The sequence below is a fragment of the Staurois parvus genome, unplaced genomic scaffold, assembly GCF_062004578.1.
Source record: "Staurois parvus isolate SC_StPar_1 unplaced genomic scaffold, SC_StPar_1.0 ptg000025l, whole genome shotgun sequence".
In the NCBI taxonomy this organism is placed as follows: domain Eukaryota; kingdom Metazoa; phylum Chordata; class Amphibia; order Anura; family Ranidae; genus Staurois; species Staurois parvus.
In genome coordinates this window covers 27,329,592-27,353,603 of record NW_028317821.1, presented here as the reverse complement: position 1 = coordinate 27,353,603, position 24,012 = coordinate 27,329,592, and the positions used below count along the sequence as shown (strand labels likewise).

Genomic DNA, 24,012 nt, shown 5'->3' with positions numbered 1-24,012 from the left:
CTGAAGGCACAGGCACACCTTTTCAGCTCTGTAAGTAACTTGTAAAATTTTGAGAGGCTGATGTCTGGATGGAGCACCAAGTGCGTCTGGTGATTAGGGACAGTATGTATACAGGAATGATTTCTTGGAATGCAAGCAAAAAATAAATGTAAATTTTGTGCAAAAGCCCAAAAACTAAGCTGCTTGCATAATGACACCAAAATCACCTAAGCATGTGTGTGAATCAGTGCTGCACTCAAACCACTTAGCCTATGTTCACACTATGAATTGTCTTTGAATTTCACAGGAATGCGCAGCGCACTGCATCGCACCAAAAGTGGTGCATGCACTTCTCTTGGAAATGCACCACACCCAGATCACATGGTAGTTTTGTACCATCAAAAGGTGAAATAAACAGTGAACTATAATATGTACTGGACTTGAGGGCTGCCCTTTCTGTGTCTATTAACCACTTGCCTACCAGCCACTTATACCCCCTTTGTGCCCAGGCCAATTTTCAGCTTTCCGTGCTGTCTTTGACGGTTGCGGTCATGCAACACTGCACCCCTATGAAATTTTTATAATTTTTTTTTCACACAAATAGAGCTTTCTTTTGGTGGTATGTACTCTCCATTGGGTTTTTTTTTTTTTTTTCCCTTATAGAATTTTGCAAACAGGTAATTTTTCTCCTTCACTGATATGCATTGATGAGCTGCTACTGATAGGCGGCACTGATGAGCTGCTACTGATAGGCGGCACTGATGAGCTGCTACTGATAGGCGGCACTGATGAGCTGCTACTGATAGGCGGCACTGATGAGCTGCTACTGATAGGCGGCACTGATGAGCTGCTACTGATAGGCGGCACTGATGAGCTGCTACTGATAGGCGGCACTGATGAGCTGCTACTGATAGGCGGCACTGATGAGCTGCTACTGATAGGCGGCACTGATGAGCTGGCACTGATCATCAGTGTCCTGATCGGTGCCGATCCCTCCTCTGACAATTGCTGGTTATCGGCAGTACTTTCCTCATGCTGTGACAGCATGAGGAAAGTGCAGCTGATAACCGACAACTGCATTTATCGGTGACCTGCTGTGTCATTGGACACGGCTGATCACGTGGTAAAAGGCCGCTGCAATTGGCCTTTTATCGCGATCATGGAGATCACCGGGGGCGCGTGGGAGGGTGCGTTTTGGGAGGACATCATATGACGCCCTCCCAGAACTGGCCAGCCGCAGTGAAGCCGACATTTGGCTATCTGCGGTCAGCAAGTGGTTAAGCTTCTGGCTTGATCCTGGTATAAAAAAAAAAACTGCATTTTGACCTTTGCAATAAGGGTCAAATCTTAAGGCGAGCGTTTACTTTCAAGGGGACTGTGGTGGCTTTTCACCTGGAGTGCACCATTACAGCGTTTTGGATATTTTATTCACATATTGCACAGAAATTTGATTATACTGTTTAGATATTTCAGTGTACTGTATTTCTCCTTTTTTTATTTATGTAGTTTATTAGCATATTTCTAGGTTTTGTTTTAGCATTTACACATTTATGTATTGTGATTGCAATATTTACACTTGTTTTTATTTTATGGTGTTTTATACACTGCTCAAAAAAATTAAAGGAGCACTTTTTAATCACAGTATAGCATCACGTCCATTTAACCACTTCAAGTCCCGACACTTTTATCCCCTTCCTGTCTAGGCCAATTTTCAGCTTTCAGTGCTTTCACACTTTGAATGACAATTGCGCGGTCATGCAACACTGTACCCATATGAAAATTTTAGCTTTTTTTGAGACCGATAAAACTTTATTTTGGTGGTATTTATTCACCACTGGGATTTTTATTTTTTTGCTATAAAAATGTAAGTCCAAAAATTTTGAAAAAAAAGTCTATTATAAAATTTTGCAAATAAATAATCTTTCTTCATAAATCTTGGCCAAAATTGTGTTCAGTTATCTTTAGTTAAAAAAATAACCCAAAGTAGTTTATAACCAAAAAATGTATAATTTTTCTAATTTTTTTTTACATGATTGATTTTTTATATTTTTTTTAATCTACGGTCACCCAGCAGTACAGTGTCACCATAGTGACACACACTGTACTACTTGTGGGGGGTGAAAATGTGTGGCTTTTTTTTTTTTTTTTTTTATACTGATTGCTTTTACACTCATAAAGGCTGTAAAAACAATTTCTCCTCTCAGGCTGCATTTTTGCAGCCATTGAGAAATACTGTGTGAGCTGTGGTCACAGCTTGTCACATGGTACAAGGCTCTTGTAAATGGCCTCGTACCATGTGACCTCTGTGATCATTCACAGATTTCACAAGTAGTAAGCAATGTCAGAAGTGACATCTTGCTTACTACTATTCATGTGATCACTGATTGGCCAATCAGTGATCACATGATCGGGAACTCACACAGAGGTCCCGTACAACGATCGGTGTTCCACTGTGTCCGGAGGACACAGCAGGCACCGTATTGTGATGCTGCGTGCTCCCAGGGAGCGTGCACAAGCAGGGAGCGGGGAGGCAGTTTTATACACGGCCACCCGCCCCTGCACTGCTCCCGTCCGGCCGTTTATATACATGGGCCAGACGGGAAGTGGTTAAACTCCTGGGATATTGATCTGGTCTGTTAAGTAGCAGAGGGGGTTGTTAATCAGATTCAACTGCTTTTGGCATTTATTAAATTAATGAGTGCACTAGATGGGCAATGAGATGACTCCCAAAACAGGAATGGTTGTACAGGTTGAAGCCACTGACATTGTTCCCTACACATCTTTTCTGACTGTTTTAACTAGTTGGCTAGGGTCAGTGTCACTACTGGTAGCATGAGGCAATAATTGGATTCGACAGAGGTTGCACAGGCAGTCTAACTCCTCTAGGATGGCACATCAATACATGCCAGTGCCAGAAGGTTTGATGTGTCACCTAGCACAGTCTCAGAGGCATGGAGGAGATTCCAGGAGACAGGCAGTCTCTCTAGGAGAGCTGGCCAGGGCCGTAGAAGGTCCTCAACCCATCAGCAGGACCAGTATCTGCTCCTTTTTTTCAAAGAGGAACAGGATGAGCACTGCCAGAGCCCTAAAAAATGAGCTCCAGCAGGCTACTGGTGTGAATGTCTCTGACCAAACCATCAAAAAAACAACTTCAAGTGTGACCTGACGTCCTCCAGTGGGCTCTGTGCTCACTGCAGGGCACCAGAGAGCTCAAGTGGAATTTGCCATTGAACACCAGAATTGGCAGGTCCACACTGCTTTTCACAGATGAGAGCAGGTTCACCCTGAGCACATCTGACAGACGTGAAAGACTGGTCTGGAGAAGCCGTGGAGAATGTTATGCTGCTTGTAACATCATTCAGCATAACCGTTTTGGTGGTGGGTCAGTGATGGTCTGGGGAGGCATATCCATGGAGGGACGCACAGACCTCTACAGGCTAGACAATGGCACCCTGTCTGCCATTAAGTTTCGGGATGAAATCCTTGGACCCATGGTTATACCCTACGCTGGTGCAGTGTGTCCTGTAATCCTCCTGGTGCATGACAATGCCCGGCCTTATGTGGCGAGTGTATGCAGGCAGTTCCTGGAGGATGAAGGAATTGATACCATTGAATGTCCACCACGCTCACCTGACCTAAATCCAATAGATGTTTCTGTCCATCCGACGCCGCCAGGTTGAACCTCAGACTTTCCAGGAGCTCAGCGATGCCCTGGTCCAGATCTGGGAGGAAATACTCCAGGACACCATCCGTCTTATTAGGAGCATGCCCCGACATTGCAGGCATGCATACAAGCACGTGGGGGCCATATAATCTACGGAGTACCATTCTGAGTACCATTTTGAGTTGCTGCAATTAAATTTCAGCAAAATGGACTAGCTTGCTGCACCATTTTTTCACTATTTTTTTTCTTTGAATTCAGTCAAACGATGGGGCCTCCTTGCATTCCTAACACATTACCCAGTCCATATCAGTATAGATATCCATCATGATATTTTTCCCCGTTGAAATCTGATGTGTTTTCAAAGTGTTCCTTTTAATTTTTGTGAGCAGTGTGTGTGTATATAAGTACTGGGGGGGAGAAGAAATCTATACACTGTGCGCTGATCCTGCTGTCATTTTCCGTGGCAGTTCCCAGTTGCTTCCACTTTATTATAATTCCACTAATAGTTGACCGTGGAATATTTAGTAGCAAGGAAATTTCACAGGTGGCAACCTATCATGGTACCACGCTTGAATTCATTGAGCAGCTGAGAGCGACCCATTCTTTCACAGATGTTTGTAGAATCAGTCTGCATGTTTAGGTGCTTGATTTTATATACTGTGGCCATGGAGGAGATTGGAACACCTGAATCCAATGATTTGGAGGTAGGTGTGCGTGTGCGTGCGTGCGCGTGCGTCCATCATTCCCTATGCAAAAAGAACATGTAATAGCCATAGTGGGGGGTTCCTGGCAATGAGTGTCCAGGGTCAATGACTTGCATGTGATCACTGCATGGATGATTGCATGTGATTGGCTGTGAATAGCTGCAGGAGCCAGAAGCCTCCCATTGCTTTCAATGGGGCTTTTTTCAGCGGGAACCCCCACTGGGGTTCTTGCATGTAATCTGTGTCTGGTGCATTTGCAGGTGTGAATGCACCTTGAAGGTGTGTGGTGGGTGTTTTTTTTTTTTTTTTTTTTTTTTTTTTAAATGGAATTTAGCTTTAACTTTTTTTGGCAATACATTTTGCATGGCTCTACGCCTGGATGCTTCTGTGCTTGAGTGGTTTCAGTGGCTAGAGATGATACCTGGAGGTTTGCGGCTTTTTCTTGACAAATTACCTTATTCCTGAATTCTTTTGTGATTTCTTAAGTATTTTGTCATGTTTCATATACAGTTAAGGGGATGCTCTAATTTTTGCTGTGTTCTGTAACCCCATACTACATGGGTTTGAAAGGCCTCAGATGAACTAATTAGATTAACCAAGAAGCTTTCCTTAGATAATCATTTAGGGAGCCATTTCTTATGCTGGAGCTTGCTGCTGATAATGTGCAGTTGAAGGTCAAATGCTTAGCAGAGAATAGCAGCAGCAGAAGCTTAATCTCAGGCAGTGGTTTAAAATTACTTAACCGTTGGCTTTTTAAACATCCATCAAAGCCTTTTATTCAAGCCTGATCTCTTGGCAAAAACAATAACCAATACTTACTGAAAATGTGCTTATTTACAACTTGTGTTAACAGTGTCCTCCTTATTTAGTGTTTTTTGAAAGAATGAATGGCGAGTGTTCTTTTTTTTCTTGGACAGAATATGATACAGGGTTAAACAGAAAGCTATTGCATAAGAATCTCTTGTCTTTCTGTTTCTTCATAGCAGGGTTACAAGCTAAGCTAAAGACATTTGGTGTTTGTCATCCTCTGCCCAAAATAGTTCCACTTAAATTAGGTACATGCTTGCAGAACATTGGCATTGGAAGCTTGCAATCTTGGGATCAATGTACATTCATTTTCTTTGATTATGCTCACATTTCTGTTGTAGAAAGTTTTAATTGCTTAAAAAAAAATTTAATGTAACCCACCAGTGTGTCATTTTGAACAATTTTTTATTGGAAAAACATACCTGATAATAGTTCCCATATCAAGTTTCATAATGAACAGGTGTCTGAACAATTATTGGGTATCTGACATTGGTTATTCTGTATCAGCTGTTATAGGATGTCAATAAATTAAGTAACCAAATTTATGAAAGTAATCTTCATTCTACATATTGTAGTGTTATGACTGTGACTGTAGATTAGTTTGAGATCATTCTCTACACCGGTAGTTTTTAAATCAAATTTTGAATGTTAACATTTTTTTTTTTTTCTTTTCCGGCATCTGTGTCAGGGCCCACCCGCTCAGAGGCTGCATATTTGTGTATTCTCGGTGTGAAGGAGTTAGTGGTTCTAAAGGCAGAAGGTGTTTTTTTTTTGTTATTTTTTTATTTTTTTTAACCTTACTATATTTTATGCATGAATGTAAAAAACCTGAGTGCAGCTCCCTCCCCCGGAACCCCCTTCTCCATTTTTTATACCTACCTGAGCTACATCGGGTACGCAAATATGCAGCCTCTCAGCGTCAAGGCACAGCTGCCGAGAGGCTGCATATTTGCGTAGTGCTAGTGCCAAGGAATTAAAGTGGTTCTAAAGGCAGAATGTTTTTTACTTTTTATGCATGAAGGTAAAAAGAAACCTGGGTGCAGCTCCCTCCCCCAGACCCTCTTTATGCCTACCTGATCTACATCGGGTACGCAAATATGTGGCCTTTTGGCCTCAAGGCTCAGCCACTGAGAGGCCGCATATTTGCGTAGCTCCGGTGCTAAGGAGTTGGAGTAGTTCCACTTCTGTTGAGAAAAAAAAGAAAAAAAAAAACCATTCCCCTCTGGGCGATACATTGTAAGGATTTTAGCATACTTTGTTGCAGATTCCTGTATTTGTTGTTCTGCAGAAAGAGCTGTTTTTTTGTTTCTCTATGTTCATTGTGAAGGAGAATAAGGGTAATTTTTTTTTACTCAATCACTGCTGCACCTGCAGGGCTTTAATAAAGAAAGTGGCAGGATCTGCATCCCTTTAGCCCTGGTTCACTGATGTGACTTGCAAGCGATTTGACCAGTCGCATGACCAATCGCGTCCAATGATCGGCAGTGGAACCATTCTAATCGGTGCAACTCCAACTTTGTTGGCGTCACACTGATTTGGAAAGTAGTTCCTGCACTACTTGCTGCCAGTTTTGACTGCGACTTGCATAGACATCTGTGCATGATATTGCACAGATGTCTGCAAGTTGATCCTGAAATTTCATTGACGTGACTTTGAAACAGTGCGACTTCAAGGGAAATCGCACGATTTCTGGTTTGCATGCAGTATGAACGGGGGCTTAGACGTGATTTCCTCTTGGGAGTATCTCATGACAATTTCTTTGCAGGGAATGCCTGAAATCATCTGACTTTTTTACCTTTTAGGCCTGGTTCACACCAATGCAGCATGCGTTATGTCTGTTTTTTTGCAGTGTTTTTTAAATTGCATTTTGCGTAGGTTTTTTTTCACGTGGTTTCGATGCGTTTTACGGAGTTTTTTTGGGCCAGCTTGTTGCTGAGCAGATTAGAAACGTAAATTGTGCCTAAAATGTGCTACATGCGGTTTCTGCAGTGTCTCCATTGAAGTCTATTGAACCGAAAACACAATGTTTTGCGCTTTTTTATAAAAAAAAAAAAAAAGCCCCTGACCCTTTCCAAAAACGTAGTGCCTCAAAAATCATAGATGTGAACGTGTCCCAAAGAAAACCATGTTAAATGGACTGTGGTGCGTTTCTGCCAAAAAAACAAAAAAAAACACTAAACGCATTGGTGTTCACCAGGTCTTTGTGCAGACTTCTGGGGAAAACCTCCAGGTAGCCATATTGCATTTTACAGAAAATTTCAGTGCTGCAGATTGAAAGAGGTAATTTTTAATAATATTCAGTTCTAATATAACTTGTTGCAATTGTGTACGATTATAGATAGGGGGCGAGAGGTGCATTTTTTTCTTCCATGAAAGGAGTTGCCCTTTAAGGTATTATGGATATAACTTATGAATAATAGTGATCAAAAATGGTAACGCTAAGACTGACCATACACTTTACAATCTGATTGTAGTAGTCATTTTTCACACCTGTGAAATTATTCTTTTTTTTCTTCCTAGAGTATTCTGGATACAATTTCAGAAAATGCCATTGTTTACCATGGAACAGTATTCAAGACATATCTGTGGAATTACCCTTCAAGCTTTTTGAATATCCCCTAAAATGCACTTCATATAGTGTTTTCAACAAGAGGCTTTGTTTTGTTTAGCTGTGAAGACTCCTTTCCAGCTGGATTTCCTGACCACCTCTGCCTATTTGCCTGCCCAAAGGGATTGTGGCAGAAATGGCAAACAATTCAGTTGCATACAGTGGTGTAAAAAACTCTATAAATGAAGCAAACCATGGTGGAGAATTTGGGATCACTCTTCAAGGGCTTCGGGCCCTTATGGAATTAAGGTCCACAGATGCATTACAGAAAATTCAAGAATGCTATGGAGATGTATACGGCATATGTAGTAGATTGAAAACCTCACCGCATGAAGGTAAGGAAACTTCTGTCATTTATTGTATAGCCTATTCGGTTTTGAACATATATAGTCAGTGTTTTTTATTCAAGTTACTTGAGTGCACATGGTTTCATGTGTTTAAACAAACTTATTTTTGAATGGGCTCTTTAATGCATGAGAAATCAAAAATAGGTCCTGCACTATATCCACAACTCCATGCAGAGTATATGCATCAGTTCATTGTGATAATGCATGCTTGCTGCAGTGCAAAGTAGATGTATGTTTTAATGCAATTGCCATGTATGTCAAGCCAAAACTTTTCTCAAGTTTTGATTCAGAATCGGTAAGTATTGGAACCCTGTCAGGTTTTTATGTCTATCGTGGCTTTGTTAGATTTTCCCCCCATCCTGTTCTGCTGGTGGTGATTTTAACAGACTGTAAAGCTGCATTTTGATCCATCTATGGTCATTCCTGTTTGAGAGGAGTCGATCTAAGGGACCAACTGCTCTTGAACGGGCTTGTTGGACAATTTTCTTTTTGTTGAGTGCTGCAGCATTGATCAGTGTATTCAGACGGTGGGGGAGTCCCCATTGTCCGAATAAAATAGTGCAGCGGAAAAGCTTCCCTCCATCCTTTTTTGAATGTGTGGTTGGTCATTTTTTTTTTTTTTTTATGTATTTTAACCCAGATGGCTGACTGCAACAGGGACTTGGACAAAAAATAAAAACCGGACAAGATTTCTAGCCTTTTCAACTCTGCTAAATTTCTTTCTGGTGGTAGTGCTGTTGCCCTGTCTGGTAGAATCAGCAGGACAGAAAGTGAGAATATGATGAATATCTTTTAACCACTTCATATCCAGACACTTTTACCCCCTTCCTGTCCAGGCCAATTTTCAGCTTTCAGCGCTGTCACACTTTGACAATTGCGCGGTCATGCAACACTGTACCCATGTGAATTTCTTTAGCATTTTTTTGAGACAGTAAAAACTTTATTTTGGTGGTATTTATTCACCACTGGGTTTATTTTTTTTGCTATATAAATGAAAAGTCCAAAAATTTTAAAGTGTTTCTTATAACATTTTGCAAATAATCTTCATAAATCTTGGACAAAATGTATTCAGCTATCTTTTTAGTAAAAAAAAACCCCAAATTAGTTTATAACCCAAAATTATAATTTTTTTATTTTTTAGGGCATGCCTAAAATTTAATTTGTATCTTTAATGCAGACTTCTGGGAATATGACCTCCAGGTAGCCATATTGCATTGCAGTTTACAGAAAATTATAGGTCTGCAGATTGCAAAGGAAAGGTCATTTTTTAATATTCCATTACAGTGACTTGTGTTGCAATTGTATACACTAGATTCTTTTTTAAATCTGCATTTTTTTTATTCCCCTTTAATGGAGTCCTAGATAGTCAAAACCTCTCTATTGAGAGTTTTGGCTAGATGACATATGACAGTTTGGTGGTTGTGGGGGTTATAATGTGCTATACTAAATGGCGATGTATTTGGTCATTGTCAACATGTTCATACAGTTTTTAACATAACATTTTGGCAAAACTGTTTCTATAGAGAAAATTGCATAATGTTTTAACATTTTATAGTTTATATCCCAGCTTAGCTTAACTCCTTAACGCTGGCGCATCCTGGCCCTTTTCAGAGGTTTCTGATGCCGGGTGGGATTTATGATCATGTGACGATCACCGTGATTGGCTGTCACAGCAGTCACATGATGAGAGAGCTGCCAATCTCAAATAGCTATCGTGAGCTTTGTTAGGAATCAGTAACTGTCGGGAGCATACAGAGCGTGCGCTCTCGGAACAGGGTTGTTTGGTAAACATTTGCGTATTCTCTGTGCGCAGGTTACAGTGGTTCTGAAATCAGAAGGTTTTTTTTTTTTTACCTTAATGTATTTTATGCATGAGGGTAAAAACCTGGGTGCAGCTCCCTCAGCCGTGCTGTCTAACCTAGTAGCCAGGAAATGTGCTTTCATAAACCCAAATATTTATGCTAGGAGATGTTTTTTTTTTTTTTTTTTTTTTTTTTTTTTCCACCTCCCAAAAAAGCTTTAACTACCCTATTCCTAGGATTTATCAAGCTATGATGTAAATATACAGTCAATACTTTGCATAGATGTACAGTGCACAGCTTGCAAAAGCGTTCACCATTTTGTGCGCTGCTATAGAGTAAAAAGTTGTTGATCTTTGTTCTGTTGACAGTGGTATCAGTGCTGTATGAAAGGAAAAAAAAAATTGGTTAGCAGTCTTAGTGTTGAAAGCAACTAAGAAGAAGTTGCAGTGTGCTAGGCTGTGATATTTATATTAATGCATGTATAAATTAACCATTTCCATACTGGGCACTTTTACCCTCTTCCAGCCCAGGCCATTTTTTATGTTTCAGCGGTCATACAACATTGTACCCAAACTAAAATTTTATCATTTTCTTCACACAACTAGAGCCTTCTTTTGGTGGTATTTAATCACCGCCGGGGTTTTTATTTTTTGCTAAATTAACAAAAGTCCAAAAATTTTGAAAACATGTTTTTCTTTGTTTCTGTTAAACGTTTGCAAATAAATAATTCTTCATAAATTTAGGCCAAGATGTATTCTGCTACATGTCTTTGGTGAAAATAACCCAAATTAGGATGTATTTTTTAGTTTGTAGGAAAGTTATAGAGTTCACAAACTATGGTATAGATCTGATTATTGATCAATCCTGAAGTACTGATGGCCAATCTAATTTCTTGAGGTCCAAGAATGTCAGAATAGTACAGATATCCCCCAAATGACCCCTTTTGGCAAAGTAGATAGTCCAACGTACTTCATAAGAGGCATGGTGAGTTTTTTGAAGTTGTATTATTTTGTCATTTTTCGGAAAATCAAAAAATTAAACAAATTATTTTCACTTTTTTTTTACATACTGTCACCAGTGCAGTACAGCGTCGTCATATAACTGGCATGGCGATGATCAGGGACACTGACTGGTGACAGTGTGAAATTTTTTTTTAAAAAAATGAAAATATTTTTTAGTACTTTTTTTCTTTAAGATTTTTTTTTTCATATTTCACTGTCCAAAGTAGTACAATGCTACCATAACATTCTACTACTTTAGGGAAGTGATCAGTACTTTTTTTTTTTTTTTTGTGCTTAGCTGTGATTTGGCCACAGCTAATCACATGACATGTGCATGTGATCGCTGTGACCATTCACAGCTAGATACTAGTATACAATGGATGGAATTTTGCAAGCGCAAAAACTGTGCATGCCCGGGAGGACGCCATATGGCGTCCACCCAGAAATCTACAGCATTTTGCCGGCCGCCAAACTGCTATTGGCTGGGCAGCTATTGGTTAATATGTTCAATTTTGTACACTTTTTTTTTTTTTTTTTTTTTTTGTTCCTTTCCCTGCCTGATATTACTTAATAAATGCTGACATCAGGGGAATAACCTTTGCTGCGGGCCCCCTCTCCACTACAGGGATCAACTGCTATTTTTTCCCCCACTGCAAAGATTAACTTCTTGTTTTGCCTAGGGCTGAGGTCTCCAAGCATTCTAAACAAAGGGCCAGTTTACTGTCCTTCGGCTAGCCAGACTGTGGCCTGTGGGAGTAGAAAGTGTACCGGTGTCAGTGGGAGTAAACAATACCTTATTTTATGGTATAAGTGCGATAAATAGTGCCCTATTGATGGTGTCAGTGGAAGGAATAGTGTCTCCTCGATGGTGTTTGTGGGAGGAATAGTGCCGCATTGATGGTGGCAGTGGGGAAGAAATGGTACCCTGTTATTGGTGTCAGATGAAGGAATAGTACCCCAATGGCCAGATAAAGGAGCAAAAGACCACTTTTGGCCCCTGGACTGCAGTTTGGAGACCACTGGCCGAGGGGGTGATGAATAAGGCAATATGCTTCCTGTATTCCTGTGTGGCAGCTTGCACTCTCCTGTGTGGTCTGACTTTTTGGAAGGTGGGCAGGACCTTTGCGTCCTCCCATAGAATACAGAACTATGGCCCCTTTCACACGGGTGTTCAGTTTTGTCTTTTTTTTTTCGTTTTTTTTTTTTCATCCATTTGTTGATGGATGAAAAAAAACAATCTGTGCATCTGTGGAAAAACTGATGTAAACATATGATCATCCATTTACACCCGTGTGGTGTTCTTCTTTTTTTTTTTTTTTTTTTTTTTTTTTTTTTTTTAATCCCTATTTTGTTTCGTTATTGAAGTTTAGCTTACAAAAAAGTGTCTGCTACTTTTAAAGTGTTACTAAACCCACAACATTAAAATCAATCAGTATATACAGTATGCTTGTTATACTTACTGTGGTGCTTAAGGGGCTAATCCTCCGCATTTGTGTAAAAAGGATGTATGATCAGGTCTTCTCTGATTCTCCCCTTTTGCTGTCCCCAATCTACCTGCCATAGTACAGAGCAGCAGTCACAAGTCTGCCCATGCTCCGTTTGGTGTGTTTTGCTAGAGTGGGCCAATCACATGCACCCTCCCAAAGAAGAAAAAAAAACTATCCATATACTCTAAACTGAGCATGTGTAGGTAGTACAAAGCTCTAGGAGTCAACAGATTGGGGACAGTAGAAGGGGAGGATCACGAAGACAGGATCAAACAGCCTTTTTTACCCAATGCGGAGGATTTACTCCTTAGGTTCTGTAGTGAGTATAACAAGCATGCTTTACTGCATATACAGACTGATTTTACTGTTGTGGGTTTAGTAACACTTTAAGAACTCCGTTATAGTACCACACATTTTAACGAAGAAGAAAAAAAAGCTAGGAATGTTCCATTTAACTGTAAGCAAGCGCAACATGGACAACATGAAAATGCCAGACTATTTCCATGGAAACTGAGTAGTCACTAAAAAGTGAGCTTTAGATGCAGTCTCTGTATATTGTTTATGCTTGTTACTACATTTTCCCCTTTCTGTCTTAAGGTGCTTATAGATACTAGATGAACCATGGTCTGGAGTAAAAATATTTGTGGAGCCCCCTTAGAAATCACTGGCTGATTGTCATTGCGGTAATAGGTAGTGATGTGCCGAAAACACCTTTCAGCCGACATGAAAAAAAGAGCACTGATACAGGTGCTGAACAAACCCCACCCCTCGTCGCCGCTGCCACTTGGTAGTTCTTAGCCTTACCTGAGAAACCATCGAACGATCCCGGTGCTGGGCATAGAGATTAGTGAAGCAAAGATGGCCTCCACTCATCTTTATGCTCATCATTTTTTTTTTTTTTTTTTTGATCCAATGCGATACATTGCAGAGGAGAGATATGGGGTCCTATTGTAAAGTCAATGGAGTGGGATGCACATTTTCTTTGTCTTAGATAAAACCAAATGGAAATGGTCAAGAAAGAGCAGTAGAAAAGAGAAACCGAGAAAGTGGGGAACAATAAAAACTTGGGAGGCTACTCCACCCTCCCCCTTTCCTTTTGAGTATATCTCATGTTTGTTTTCTTGTGATGACACCAAATCTTCCATTTGGTTCAATTTCTCCGCTTTATGTAGCTAGAGCCCACAGAAGGGGGCTGCGTGTCTTCATCTCAAAGAGATGCAGGACTTGGCCGCATTTAAAAGATGGCGTAGGACGGACCATTTGTATATTTTGGACGGTATATTGGTGATATGTAAAAGAAGGCTCAGTGGTGTGGAAATTGTTTAAAAAAAAAAAAACTACTTGTCCAGGGGACTTAATTGAGGTCCCAATCTACTCATCCTTCATTACAATCTATTTGTCCTGATAAAAAAAATAGCAGAATGGAAAATACAAAGGGTTGATGGTTTTTTTAGGCAGAAGTGCTTTTAGGAATGTCTAGGGCTTTTAAAAACTAAACTTTTAATGTTTTTTTAATTTGCTGCTAGATAATTTCTTAGAACTCTCAACTTAAAACATTTTTTTTATTTTATATTTGTCACACGGCATTCACACAGCAGGTTTCTCAAACACAATTTTTGTTAAATGCACTTTTTGGAAGTTTAATGCAAAAATCACAATACATAAGCCAATTTTTTGGTAAAATATGATAGATGTTATGCCAAGTAATAGATACCAAACATGTCATGCTTTAAAATGCACACCCCATGCAATGACAACTGGCGTAAATGTTACTATTCATAAGTAACTCTTTAAAAGCTTTTACAGTTTACCACTTTAGATTTACACAGGAGGTCAGGTGCTAGAATTACTGCCCATGATCTGACATGCATGGTGATAACCTCACATGCGTGTGACAATCGCTGTTTGCATGCATCATTTATTTTTGCGTGCGAACATGAGGGGCAGGGGTGCTTTAACTTTTTTTTTATTTATTTATTTTGATTGTCACTTTAATTTTTAATTGCTTTTATTGCTGTCGTAAGAAATGTAAACATTCCTTGTGACAGCAATCGACAGTGATAGGTCCTTCATCTGCTTTGAAAAGTATTTGATCACACCAAGATCAATGTGATCAAATGCTTTCCGTTTTTAAAACTGGCGCCGTTTCCATCTGGGAAAGTGATGTATATCATAGAGACTGACAGAGTGGTGCTGATTTTTTTCCGCCTCTATGATCAGCCAGCCGAAGCACTGGCTGGTTGTTTGGGTGTCCTGGATTGGACAGGCTCTGTGTCTCCCCTTCCAGTGAATGAAACTCCGACAGTACAAGGCTGCAGATAATAACTGAATTATAACATAAAAATGTAAAAAGAAACAAAAAATTAAAATAAAATGAAAAATATAATAAAAATAATACAGCACAAATACTACAAATAATCAAAACTGTGACAAATTATATGTGAAAGTCCAATGTCCCAAAAATTGTGAAAAAAAATTATTTACTCAAACTTTATAAATTTTCCAGCTTATTCACATCTTACGGGAAAAGCATTTTATAGATCCACACTCACCAAATGCTGTGAATTCGCAAGCTGGTATGGCTTTAAGAGGCAAAAAAGACAAGCCTGCAGGTGGGCTGTGGTGTCCTCAGAGATGATATAACTCTTTATGCGATCTCACACTGACTCTCCTTCCCAGATATTTCCTCATATAGCGAAAAACATAAAAGAAAAAGATGCCAATGATATATTGCTATATACCGATAAAAAATGCAAAAAAACCTTCCTTACACGCAAAGTAATTAAGTCCAAATTTCCATAGGGTAATTTGATCTCCCACATCACAGATGGTGATCCACCCTTATCTTCCTTCCAAGCTCTCACTCCTGGATGGACGGATGGATGGATAGGGATACTTTATTACCAGCTTGTTACTCTCAAGCCTTAGCTCATGATTCCTCCTTAATTTACCCCGATTTGGAGAAAATCTAAATATATTTCGAAAAATAAAGTGTCCCGCATCCTGCGGGTCCAGTCTTGAACCCCCCCCCCCCATTGCGTTCCTATGGAGAGCTGGTGACACGAACACCTGGCTGTGACTGGCTGCCGCTCTCCGCTAATGGGCAGCAGGGGGTGGGACTGGACTGGAGCGTGCCTCCGCCACAGATGTCCAGACAGCCTGCAGAACGCAGTGGGATAAGTCCCTCCCTGGAGCCACTTGGATCGCTTTTACAAGAGCCGATCGTTGGCTCAAAACCCTGCTGTTTGCCCACAGCAGGGTTAAATGTATATGTATGTATGTATGTGTGTGTATATGTGTGTATATATATATATATGTATGAAAGAATTCTTGCCTGGAACTGCATGTCCCGGGTGTCGGACAATAGGTGTTCAACATTCCTGAGGCTGGATCATCAGGGACTGAATAATACGTAAATTTTTGTGCAATGCGATGGGCCTCACTGCAGTAGTGTACCAGTCTGGGGCATGACCAAAACGCTTGTAAGAGCGTTCCCACCTCTTCTTGACAAAGCCAGCATTTATTCGAAATAGTTGGAGGGAATCTATGTAAATTTGCAGGGGTTCTGTACCAACAGGTCAGAGTTTTGAAATTGTTCTTGGATTATTGTGCAAAGGGAGAATTTTAAAGTAAATCAGATCATATTTTTTGGGAGTCTGTGAATCTTCTGCCCAGGTCCGCCTCCCATTTCATAAGGCATGACGGACAGAAGTTTTCCGAAGGTGATACTAGTAATGCATTCAGTTTGGAGAGGGCGTGGGGGATTGCGACCATATCAGTGCAGTATTCCTCTAGCGTGATTCATGGGTGTTGATAGCCCCTTGGAGTTGGGAGTGAGCAGAGAAAGTAGAGGAATCTAAGAGCCTTCAAAAAATCTAATTGATATGTACCCGCTGGATTCAGAAGGGTGTGTATAGAAGGCCAGGAGCCCTCCACCAGGAAAAAGAGAAGCTTTATAACAGCCTGGGTTGCAGAGTCCCAAAGAAGCCATTTAGTAGGCCCTGTACAAAGCCCAGGTTTCCCTAGATTGGGTACAGAGATGAGCTTCCCCCTGACAAGGAAGACTAAGCAAAAGATTTTACTTGATGTCCCGATGAGGGGGTGCATTTTACATGAGTGGAGAGTTAGCATGGCACCACGAAGCTCAATTTGATTAGTATTGAAGTTTGGACCTGTTCAATATTGGGCCAGATTTTGACATCTTTGACACCAGTTGATCAAGCTTCCGAGATAGGAAGCTTGATAATTTGTAGATCTGAGACGCTTAGACCGCCAGATTGTTTTTGTTTGGGTATAGTCAGAAGCCGATGGTGCAGCCTAGGTCTCATTTGTGCCCATACAAAATTATATAGAATAGCGTTCGCCTGTATAAAGAGCCGTAAAGGAACACGGATGGGTAGTGCCTGAAACACGTAAAGAAATGTTGGTAAAATGCACGTCCAAACCAAGAATGTAGCACTTGATGCCCGGAGGATAGAAGAGAGCAGACCTTCTCGAATAGTGGAGGAAAGGTTGGTTTGAGGCAGTTGTAGAGGGATCAGGGTACCAAAGTATTTCAGAGCTACAGTATTCCATTTAAACTTGGTTTACTTGGAGGGCACTGAGAAGAGAATGAGGGAGCATCACAGCAATCACCTCCGAGTTAGAAAAGTAGCGTTCAGATTCGCTTGGGGATAGAGATCCCTGGGTTACTCAATGTCAATATCGTATCATCAGCATAGGCTGGTATCTTATGTTGAACTCCTCCAAACTCTAGCTTCTGTATATCAGGACTTTTGCCAAATCATGCATAAGAATGGTTCTAATGTAAAGTCGAAAAGTAAGGGGGGGCAATGGACATCCATGTCTGGTACCATTCCCTATGGGTAAGGGCTCACAGGACACCATTGACCTTAACTGATGCAGTGGGTAAAGTGTGCACAATGGAGACCCAGTGGCACATATTTTTCCCCAGACCAATATGTTGAACCATGAACCCCCATTCTACCCAGTCAAAGGCCTTCTCCGCGTCTGTCCCTATGACCATGCAAGGGCTATTGGTCTGATTTGCACCTTGAATCGGGTTAAGTACTTTTATAGTATTGTCACAGGCTTCTCATGTCGGGATAAACCCCACTTGAGCTTGGTGAACTGGAGCAGGTAAATGTTGAAGTAGGGTAGCAACGACCTTCATGAATAGTTTAAAAAATGGTTGAGAGATCAGTCTAAAGCTGTTACAGGTGGAAGGATCCTTCCCTTCTTTTATGGAGAACCGAAAGCTGGGCTTGTAAAGTGTCTCTGGTGGGAGGGAGGTAGAGAAGTCCCATCGCCCAGTGAGTTAAATAGCTTGACCATGTAAGGTCCCAGATGGGGGTGTAGAAGCTTATAATATTGTACGGTGAAGCCATCCGGGCCCAGGGCTTTACCTGATTTAGAGGAGCCTACCGTGCCTTGTAACTCCTCCAGGGAGATGGGATCTTCCAATTCCTGTCTGATCGGTGAGCGAAGCCTGGGCATTCCCGAGGTCCGCAGATATTATTGTATGGAGGCTTGGGATGGTGTCTGTAGAAATGCTACATCAGAATGTAACTTTTTGAGCTCAGATAAGCGTATACAGGTGAAACTCGAAAAATTAGAATATCGTGCAAAAGTTCATTTATTTCAGTAATGCAACTTAAAAGGTTAAACGAATATATGAGATGGACTCATTACATGCAAAGCAAGATAGTTCAAGGCGTGATTTGTCATAATTGTGATGATTATGGCTTACAGCTCATGAAAATCCCAAATCCACCATCTCAGAAAATTAGAATATTGTGAAAAGGTGCAATTTTCTACACCGCGTTCCAAATTATTATGCAAATTCTATTTAAACTGAAAAACAAAATATTTCATTTTTGTCACACTTAACTCATGGATGACATTGTGTCAGGGCTCTTTTGATCATTGAAAACCATCTCGGACACCTGTGATAATTAGATTGGCCGGTGAGTCTAATTTAAGGAAAACTACTAAAGAAGGGTGTTCCACATTATTAAGCAGAGCACCATTTTCAAGCAATATGGGGAAGAAAGGATCTCTGCTGCCGAAAAGAGTGAAATAGTTCAATGCCTTGGACGAGGTATGAAAACATTAAATATTTCATGAAAACGTAAGCTTGATCATCGCACTATTAAGAGATTTGTGGCTGATTCAGCGCACAGACGGGTTCGTGCAGATAAAGGCAAATTGAGGAAGATTTCTGCCAGATCCATGCATCGGATCAAGAGAGCAGCTGCTAAAATACCATTACATAGCAGCAAACAGATATTTGAAGCTGCTGGTGCCTCTGGCGTCCCACGGACATCAAGGTGTAGAGTCCTCCAGAGTCTTGCAACTGTGCATAAACCTTCTATTCGGCCACCACTAACCAATGCTCACAAGCAGAAACTGCTGCATTGGGCAGAAAAATACATGAAGACTAATTTTCAAACAGTCCTGTTCACTGATGAGTGCTGTGCAACCCTGGATGGTCCAGATGGATAGAGTAGTGGATGGTTGGTGGACGGCCACCCTGTTCCAACAAGGCTGCGGCGTCAGCAAGGCAGTGGTGGAGTCATGTTTTGGACCGGAATCATGGGAACAGAGCTGGTCAGCCCCTTTAGAGCCCCCGAAGGTGTAAAGATGACCTCTGCAAAGTATGTGGAGTTTGACTGACCACTTTCTTCCCTGGTACAGAAGGAAGAACTATGCTTTCCGTAATAAAATCATCTTCATGCATGACAATGCACCATCTCATGCTGCAAAGAATACCTCTGCATCAATGGCTGTTATGGTGATAAAAGGGGAATAAGTCATGGTGTGGCCTCCATCCTCCCCTGACCTCAATCCTATTGAGAACCTTTGGAGCATCCTCAAGCAAAAGATCTATGAGGGTGGGAGGCAGTTTACATCCAAACAGCAGCTCTGGGAGGCTATTCTGACATCTTGCAAACAAATTCAAGCAGAAACTGTCCAAAAACTCACAAGTTCAATGGATGCAAGACTTGTGAAGCTGCTATCAAATAAGGGGTCCTATGTTAAAATGTAATGTGACTTGTTAAAATGTTTAAAAAGTTATAATGTTTTTTAAAGTTTGATTGAAATAGCTTTTGATTTCAGTAAATATGCTGAAAACACAACAAATGACAATTTTCAGTTCTTTACAACCTATAAAGTGTTTTGAAACTTACTGTGCGTAATAATTTGGAACAGTACATTGTAAGTTTGTTTTAAAAAAAATACTGTTATTAGGTTTGTTCAATAATATTTGAATTGTACTCTTAATAGTTGATAACATGGGAATTATGCTGACTGTTATTTACATCAATTATTTAGGTAAATGAGAAAAATATAATTTGCATAATAATTTGGAACACGGTGTAAGCTCAGTGTCCCACTCTAATCAGCTAATTAAGCCATAACACCTGCAAAGGGTTCCTGAGCCTTTAAATGGTCTGTCTGGTTTAGTAGGAATCACAATCATGGGAAAGACTGACCTGACAGTTGTACAGAAAACCATCATTGACACCCTCCATCAGGAGGGAACGCCTCAAAAGGTAATTGCAAAAGAAGTTGGATGTTCCCAAAGTGCTGTAACAAAGCACATTAATAGAAAGTTATGTGGAAGGGAAAAGTGTAGAAGAAAAAGGTGCACAAGCAGCAGGGATGACCGCAGCCTGGAGAGGATTGTCAGGAAAAGGCCATTCAAAAGTGTTGGGGACTTTCACAAGGAGTGGACTGAGGCTGGAGTCAGTGCATCAAGAGCCACCACACACAGACGGATCCTGGACATGGGCTTCAAATGTTGCATTCCTGGGCTAGAAGCGTCGTACCTGGGCTAAAGAAAAACAGACCTGGTCTGTTGCTCAGTGGTCCAAAGTCCTCTTTTCTGATGAGAGCAACTTTTGCATCTCATTTGGAAAACAAGAACCCAGAGTATGGAGGAAGAATGGAGAGGCACATACTGCAAGATGCTTGAAGTCCAGTGTGAAGTTTCCACAGTTTGTGTTGATTTGGGGAGCCATGTCATCTGCTGGTGTTGGTCCACTGTGCTTCATTAAGTCCTGGGTCAACACAGCCGTCTACCAGGAGATTTTGGAGCACTTCATGCTTCCTTGCCTTATGGGGATGCCGACTTCATTTTCCAGCAGGACGTGACACCTGCCCACACTGCCAAAAGCACCAAAACCTGGTTCAATGACCTTGGGATTACTGTGCTTGATTGGCCAGCAAACTCATCTGACCTGAACCCCATAGAGAATCTATGGGGCATTGCCAAGAGAAAGATGAGACATGAGACCGAATAATGCAGTAGAGCTGAAGGCCGCTATTAAAGCATCCTGGTCTTCCATAACACCTCATCAGTGCCACAGGCTGATAGCTTCCATGCCACGCCGCACTGAGGCAGTAATTGCTGCAAAAGGGGCCCAAACCAAGTACTGAGTACATATGCATGCTTATACTTTTCAGAGGTCCGATATTGTTCTATGTACAATCCTTGTTTTATTGATTGCATGTAATATTCTAATTTTCTGAGATTGTGGATTTGGGGTTTTCATGAGCTGTAAGCCATAGTCATCACAATTATGACAAATCACGGCTTGAACTATCTTGCTTTGCATGTAATGAGTCTATCTCATATATTAGTTTCACCTTTTAAGTTGCATTACTGAAATAAATGAACTTTTGCACAATATTCTAATTTTTTGCGTTTCACCTGTATGTCTCTTCTCAGGAGAATTGAGTCCCTTGACGTTTAGGAAGGTGATACAAAGTCAATCACCGCACCAAAAAAAGAAGGGATGGTGTCTGAGTGTCAATATTGTACAAGGAGGAATAGAATTCCCCAAAATCATTGGCGATGTGTTTAGGAAAGGTGGCTACTTGTCCATCTGAACCCATTATACAGGGTACATAAGTTGCCAAGTGTTGGTCTTGCAGTGAGCGAACTAAAATATGGCTGCATATGTTATTGGATTCATAGAACACCCACCGACATTAGTGGAGTGCAGCCTTAAAGCACAAGAGTTCCGAAACTTTGTGTAGATGAAGCAACTCCTTGCCTGTGCCGCGTGACAGTGCATGTTTGTGGCGGCATTCCATGACGTGAATATCTGTCAATACAACGGATAGTTGTGCTTCTTGCTCCTTCTTGATCCTGGTGCCATGTTTAATGAGCACATCTCTAATAACACACTTTGTGTGCGAAAGTAGGAATCGACTTCACGAACCACATCTGCCAAGACTACAGGGTCTTGCAGAAGGCTTTCGTTCAATTTCCATGTGGAATGTCTTTGACCCAGCATCTTGGTAAGGAAATACCGAATGGAAATTGGAGCATCGTCTGACCAGGTGATATTCCCAATTGAAGCGCGTTTGACCATCTGTAGTGGTCTGCGTGGGATCAGGATATAAATTTGTGAATACGACTTGTTTGGTGGGGGAAAAAAAAGTAGTCCCTCTCTCAAATTCAGAAGTCTCCCAGATGTCAGTCAATTGAGTTCAATGTAAGGCTTGAGAAGTAATTTTATGAACATTAGGAGCTACAGACGAGGTGTCCGTGGACGTATCTACATTCGGTATTAAGGGAACATTGAAGTCACGTCCCAGAATGAGATGACCTCCAGAGAATTCCAGAAGTCAGGCTAGCACACTTCTTAGAGGTCCTGTTGAGAATTAGGGGCATAAATCGTAGCCAATGTCATTGGACTGTTACCAACCTTAACCTTCAAATAGAGAAAACTGCCTTTATGGTCTACCAGCAAATCCTGGATAGTCCAGGGAAAATGTCTGGAGATCAAGATCAATACACTTTTGATTTGGCTTCTTTATTAGTGGCATGGTAGGCAAAAGGATAAAACCTGTGCTTCAGAAGAGGAAGCCTGTCATCCTGAAAATGAGTCTCCTGTAGACATGCTACATCAGAGCGTAACTTTTTGAGCTCAGATAAGTGGATATGTCTCTTCTCAGGAGAATTGAGTCCCTTAATGTTTAGGAAGGTGATACAGAGTCAGTTACAGCACCGAAGAAAGGGGGAAGGTGGTGGGATACGAGGAAGGGTAGAGAGAAAACAAGAAAAGGAAAAAACTAAGGAGCAGTCAGATTAAAAGTAAACAGTAGCTAAAAGGAGAGGTCACACTAGGTGGTGACCCTGCTTATAACACTAGGAGGTGAATCCCCATTGCACTCACTAATGCAGCAAGCAGCTGTTGGAGCACGAGCCTAATTGGGGATGTGGGTGGATACAGTCATTGACAGAGCTCCCACAGCTCTCCTCCAGGTAGAGACAGCAAACAAGAGATACAATGTATCATACATTTAGTAACCTATAATAAAATAAATTTAAGAGGCAAGATCTAAGATAATCTGCATCCTGTCCTTTGAAAAGTCAAGGGGGGAGGAAGGGGTGGGGTGTGGAGTGGCTTTCACGGTGTGGAAACAATTGGTGGCCGAATGCTTCCACCTGACAGGTGAGCCTGCTGCTTGCCCGCAGCAGGGTTAAAGGTAGAAAAAACTACCTGCCTGGATATACATGTCTCGGGTGGTAGGAATCCAACATCCCTGTATGGTATGTATTCATGTGTATGTATGTGTATTTATATGTGTACATATGTATGTATATATAATATCACACACACACACTAATAGAAGTCCTACATCACTAACCAGATTAATCAGTTTTTGGTATAAATTCTATTTCTATATGGCAAATTTACTAGTAGGTGTAGTAGAGTAATAAAAAACGAACAGATCCAACAGTCATGACCTGCACGCTGTGGATTCTGTGTAATTGAATCATTATTTGAAAGGGGTGTCCAAAATAATAGTGTGGAGTTCAATTAGTGAGGTCATTCAGTCTGTGAAAAAACAGGTGTCAAACAGGTGGCCTTTATCTAAGGTAAAGGCAGCAATTTTTTACATACTGGGTATAGTACATTTCTCTCTGAAAATCCAACTAAAATGGGTCGTTCCAGACACTGTTCAGAAGAACAGCGTACTTTGATTAAAAAGTAAAATGATCTCAAATGCTTTTAAATGGTAACCAAAACCAGGAAGACATGGAAGACAATGGAAAACTGCCATTCGAATGGATAGAAAAATAGCCAAAATGGCAAGGACTCAGCCAATGATCAGCTCCAGGAAGATCAAAGAAGGTGTAAAGTTCCCTGTGAGTACTGTAACAATTTAGACACCTATGTGAAGCCAAGCTATCTGCAAGAAGTCCCCGCAAAGTCCCACTGTTGAAAAAAGACATGTGCTGAAGAGGTTACAATTTTGCCAAAGAACACATTGACTGACCTAAAGAGAAACTGCACAATTTGTGGACTGATGAAAGCAGGTGTTCTTTTTGGGTCTAGGGACCGCAGACAGTTTGTCAGACGACCCCCAAACACTGAATTCAAGCCACAGTACACTGTGAAGACAGTGAAGCATGGTTGCGCAAGCATCATGATATGGGGATGTTTCTCATACTATGGTGTTGGGCCTATTTATCACATACCAGGGATCATGGATCAGTTTGAATACATCAGAATACTTGAAGAGGTCATGCTGCCTTATGCTGAAGAGGAAATGCCCTTGAAATGGGTGTTCTAACAAGAAAACACCAGTATA

The 24,012-nt window shown here is 41.0% G+C and overlaps 1 protein-coding gene across 7 annotated transcripts in view; it reads left to right on the top strand.

Moving 5' to 3' along the window:
• ATP2B1 (ATPase plasma membrane Ca2+ transporting 1) overlaps positions 1-24,012 on the top strand; it is a 275,992-nt gene that overhangs the window by 58,056 nt on the left and 193,924 nt on the right. For 6 of the 7 annotated variants that reach the window (XM_089652527.1, XM_089652518.1, XM_089652537.1 and 3 more), the window contains exon 2: positions 7,675-8,097. In XM_089652527.1, the coding sequence (XP_089508653.1) occupies positions 7,899-8,097 (199 nt within the window). In that variant the 5' untranslated portion in view covers positions 7,675-7,898. Of the gene's footprint in view, positions 1-7,674; positions 8,098-24,012 lie in introns of those variants that run through there. The other variant, XM_089652560.1, reaches the window with a different exon arrangement.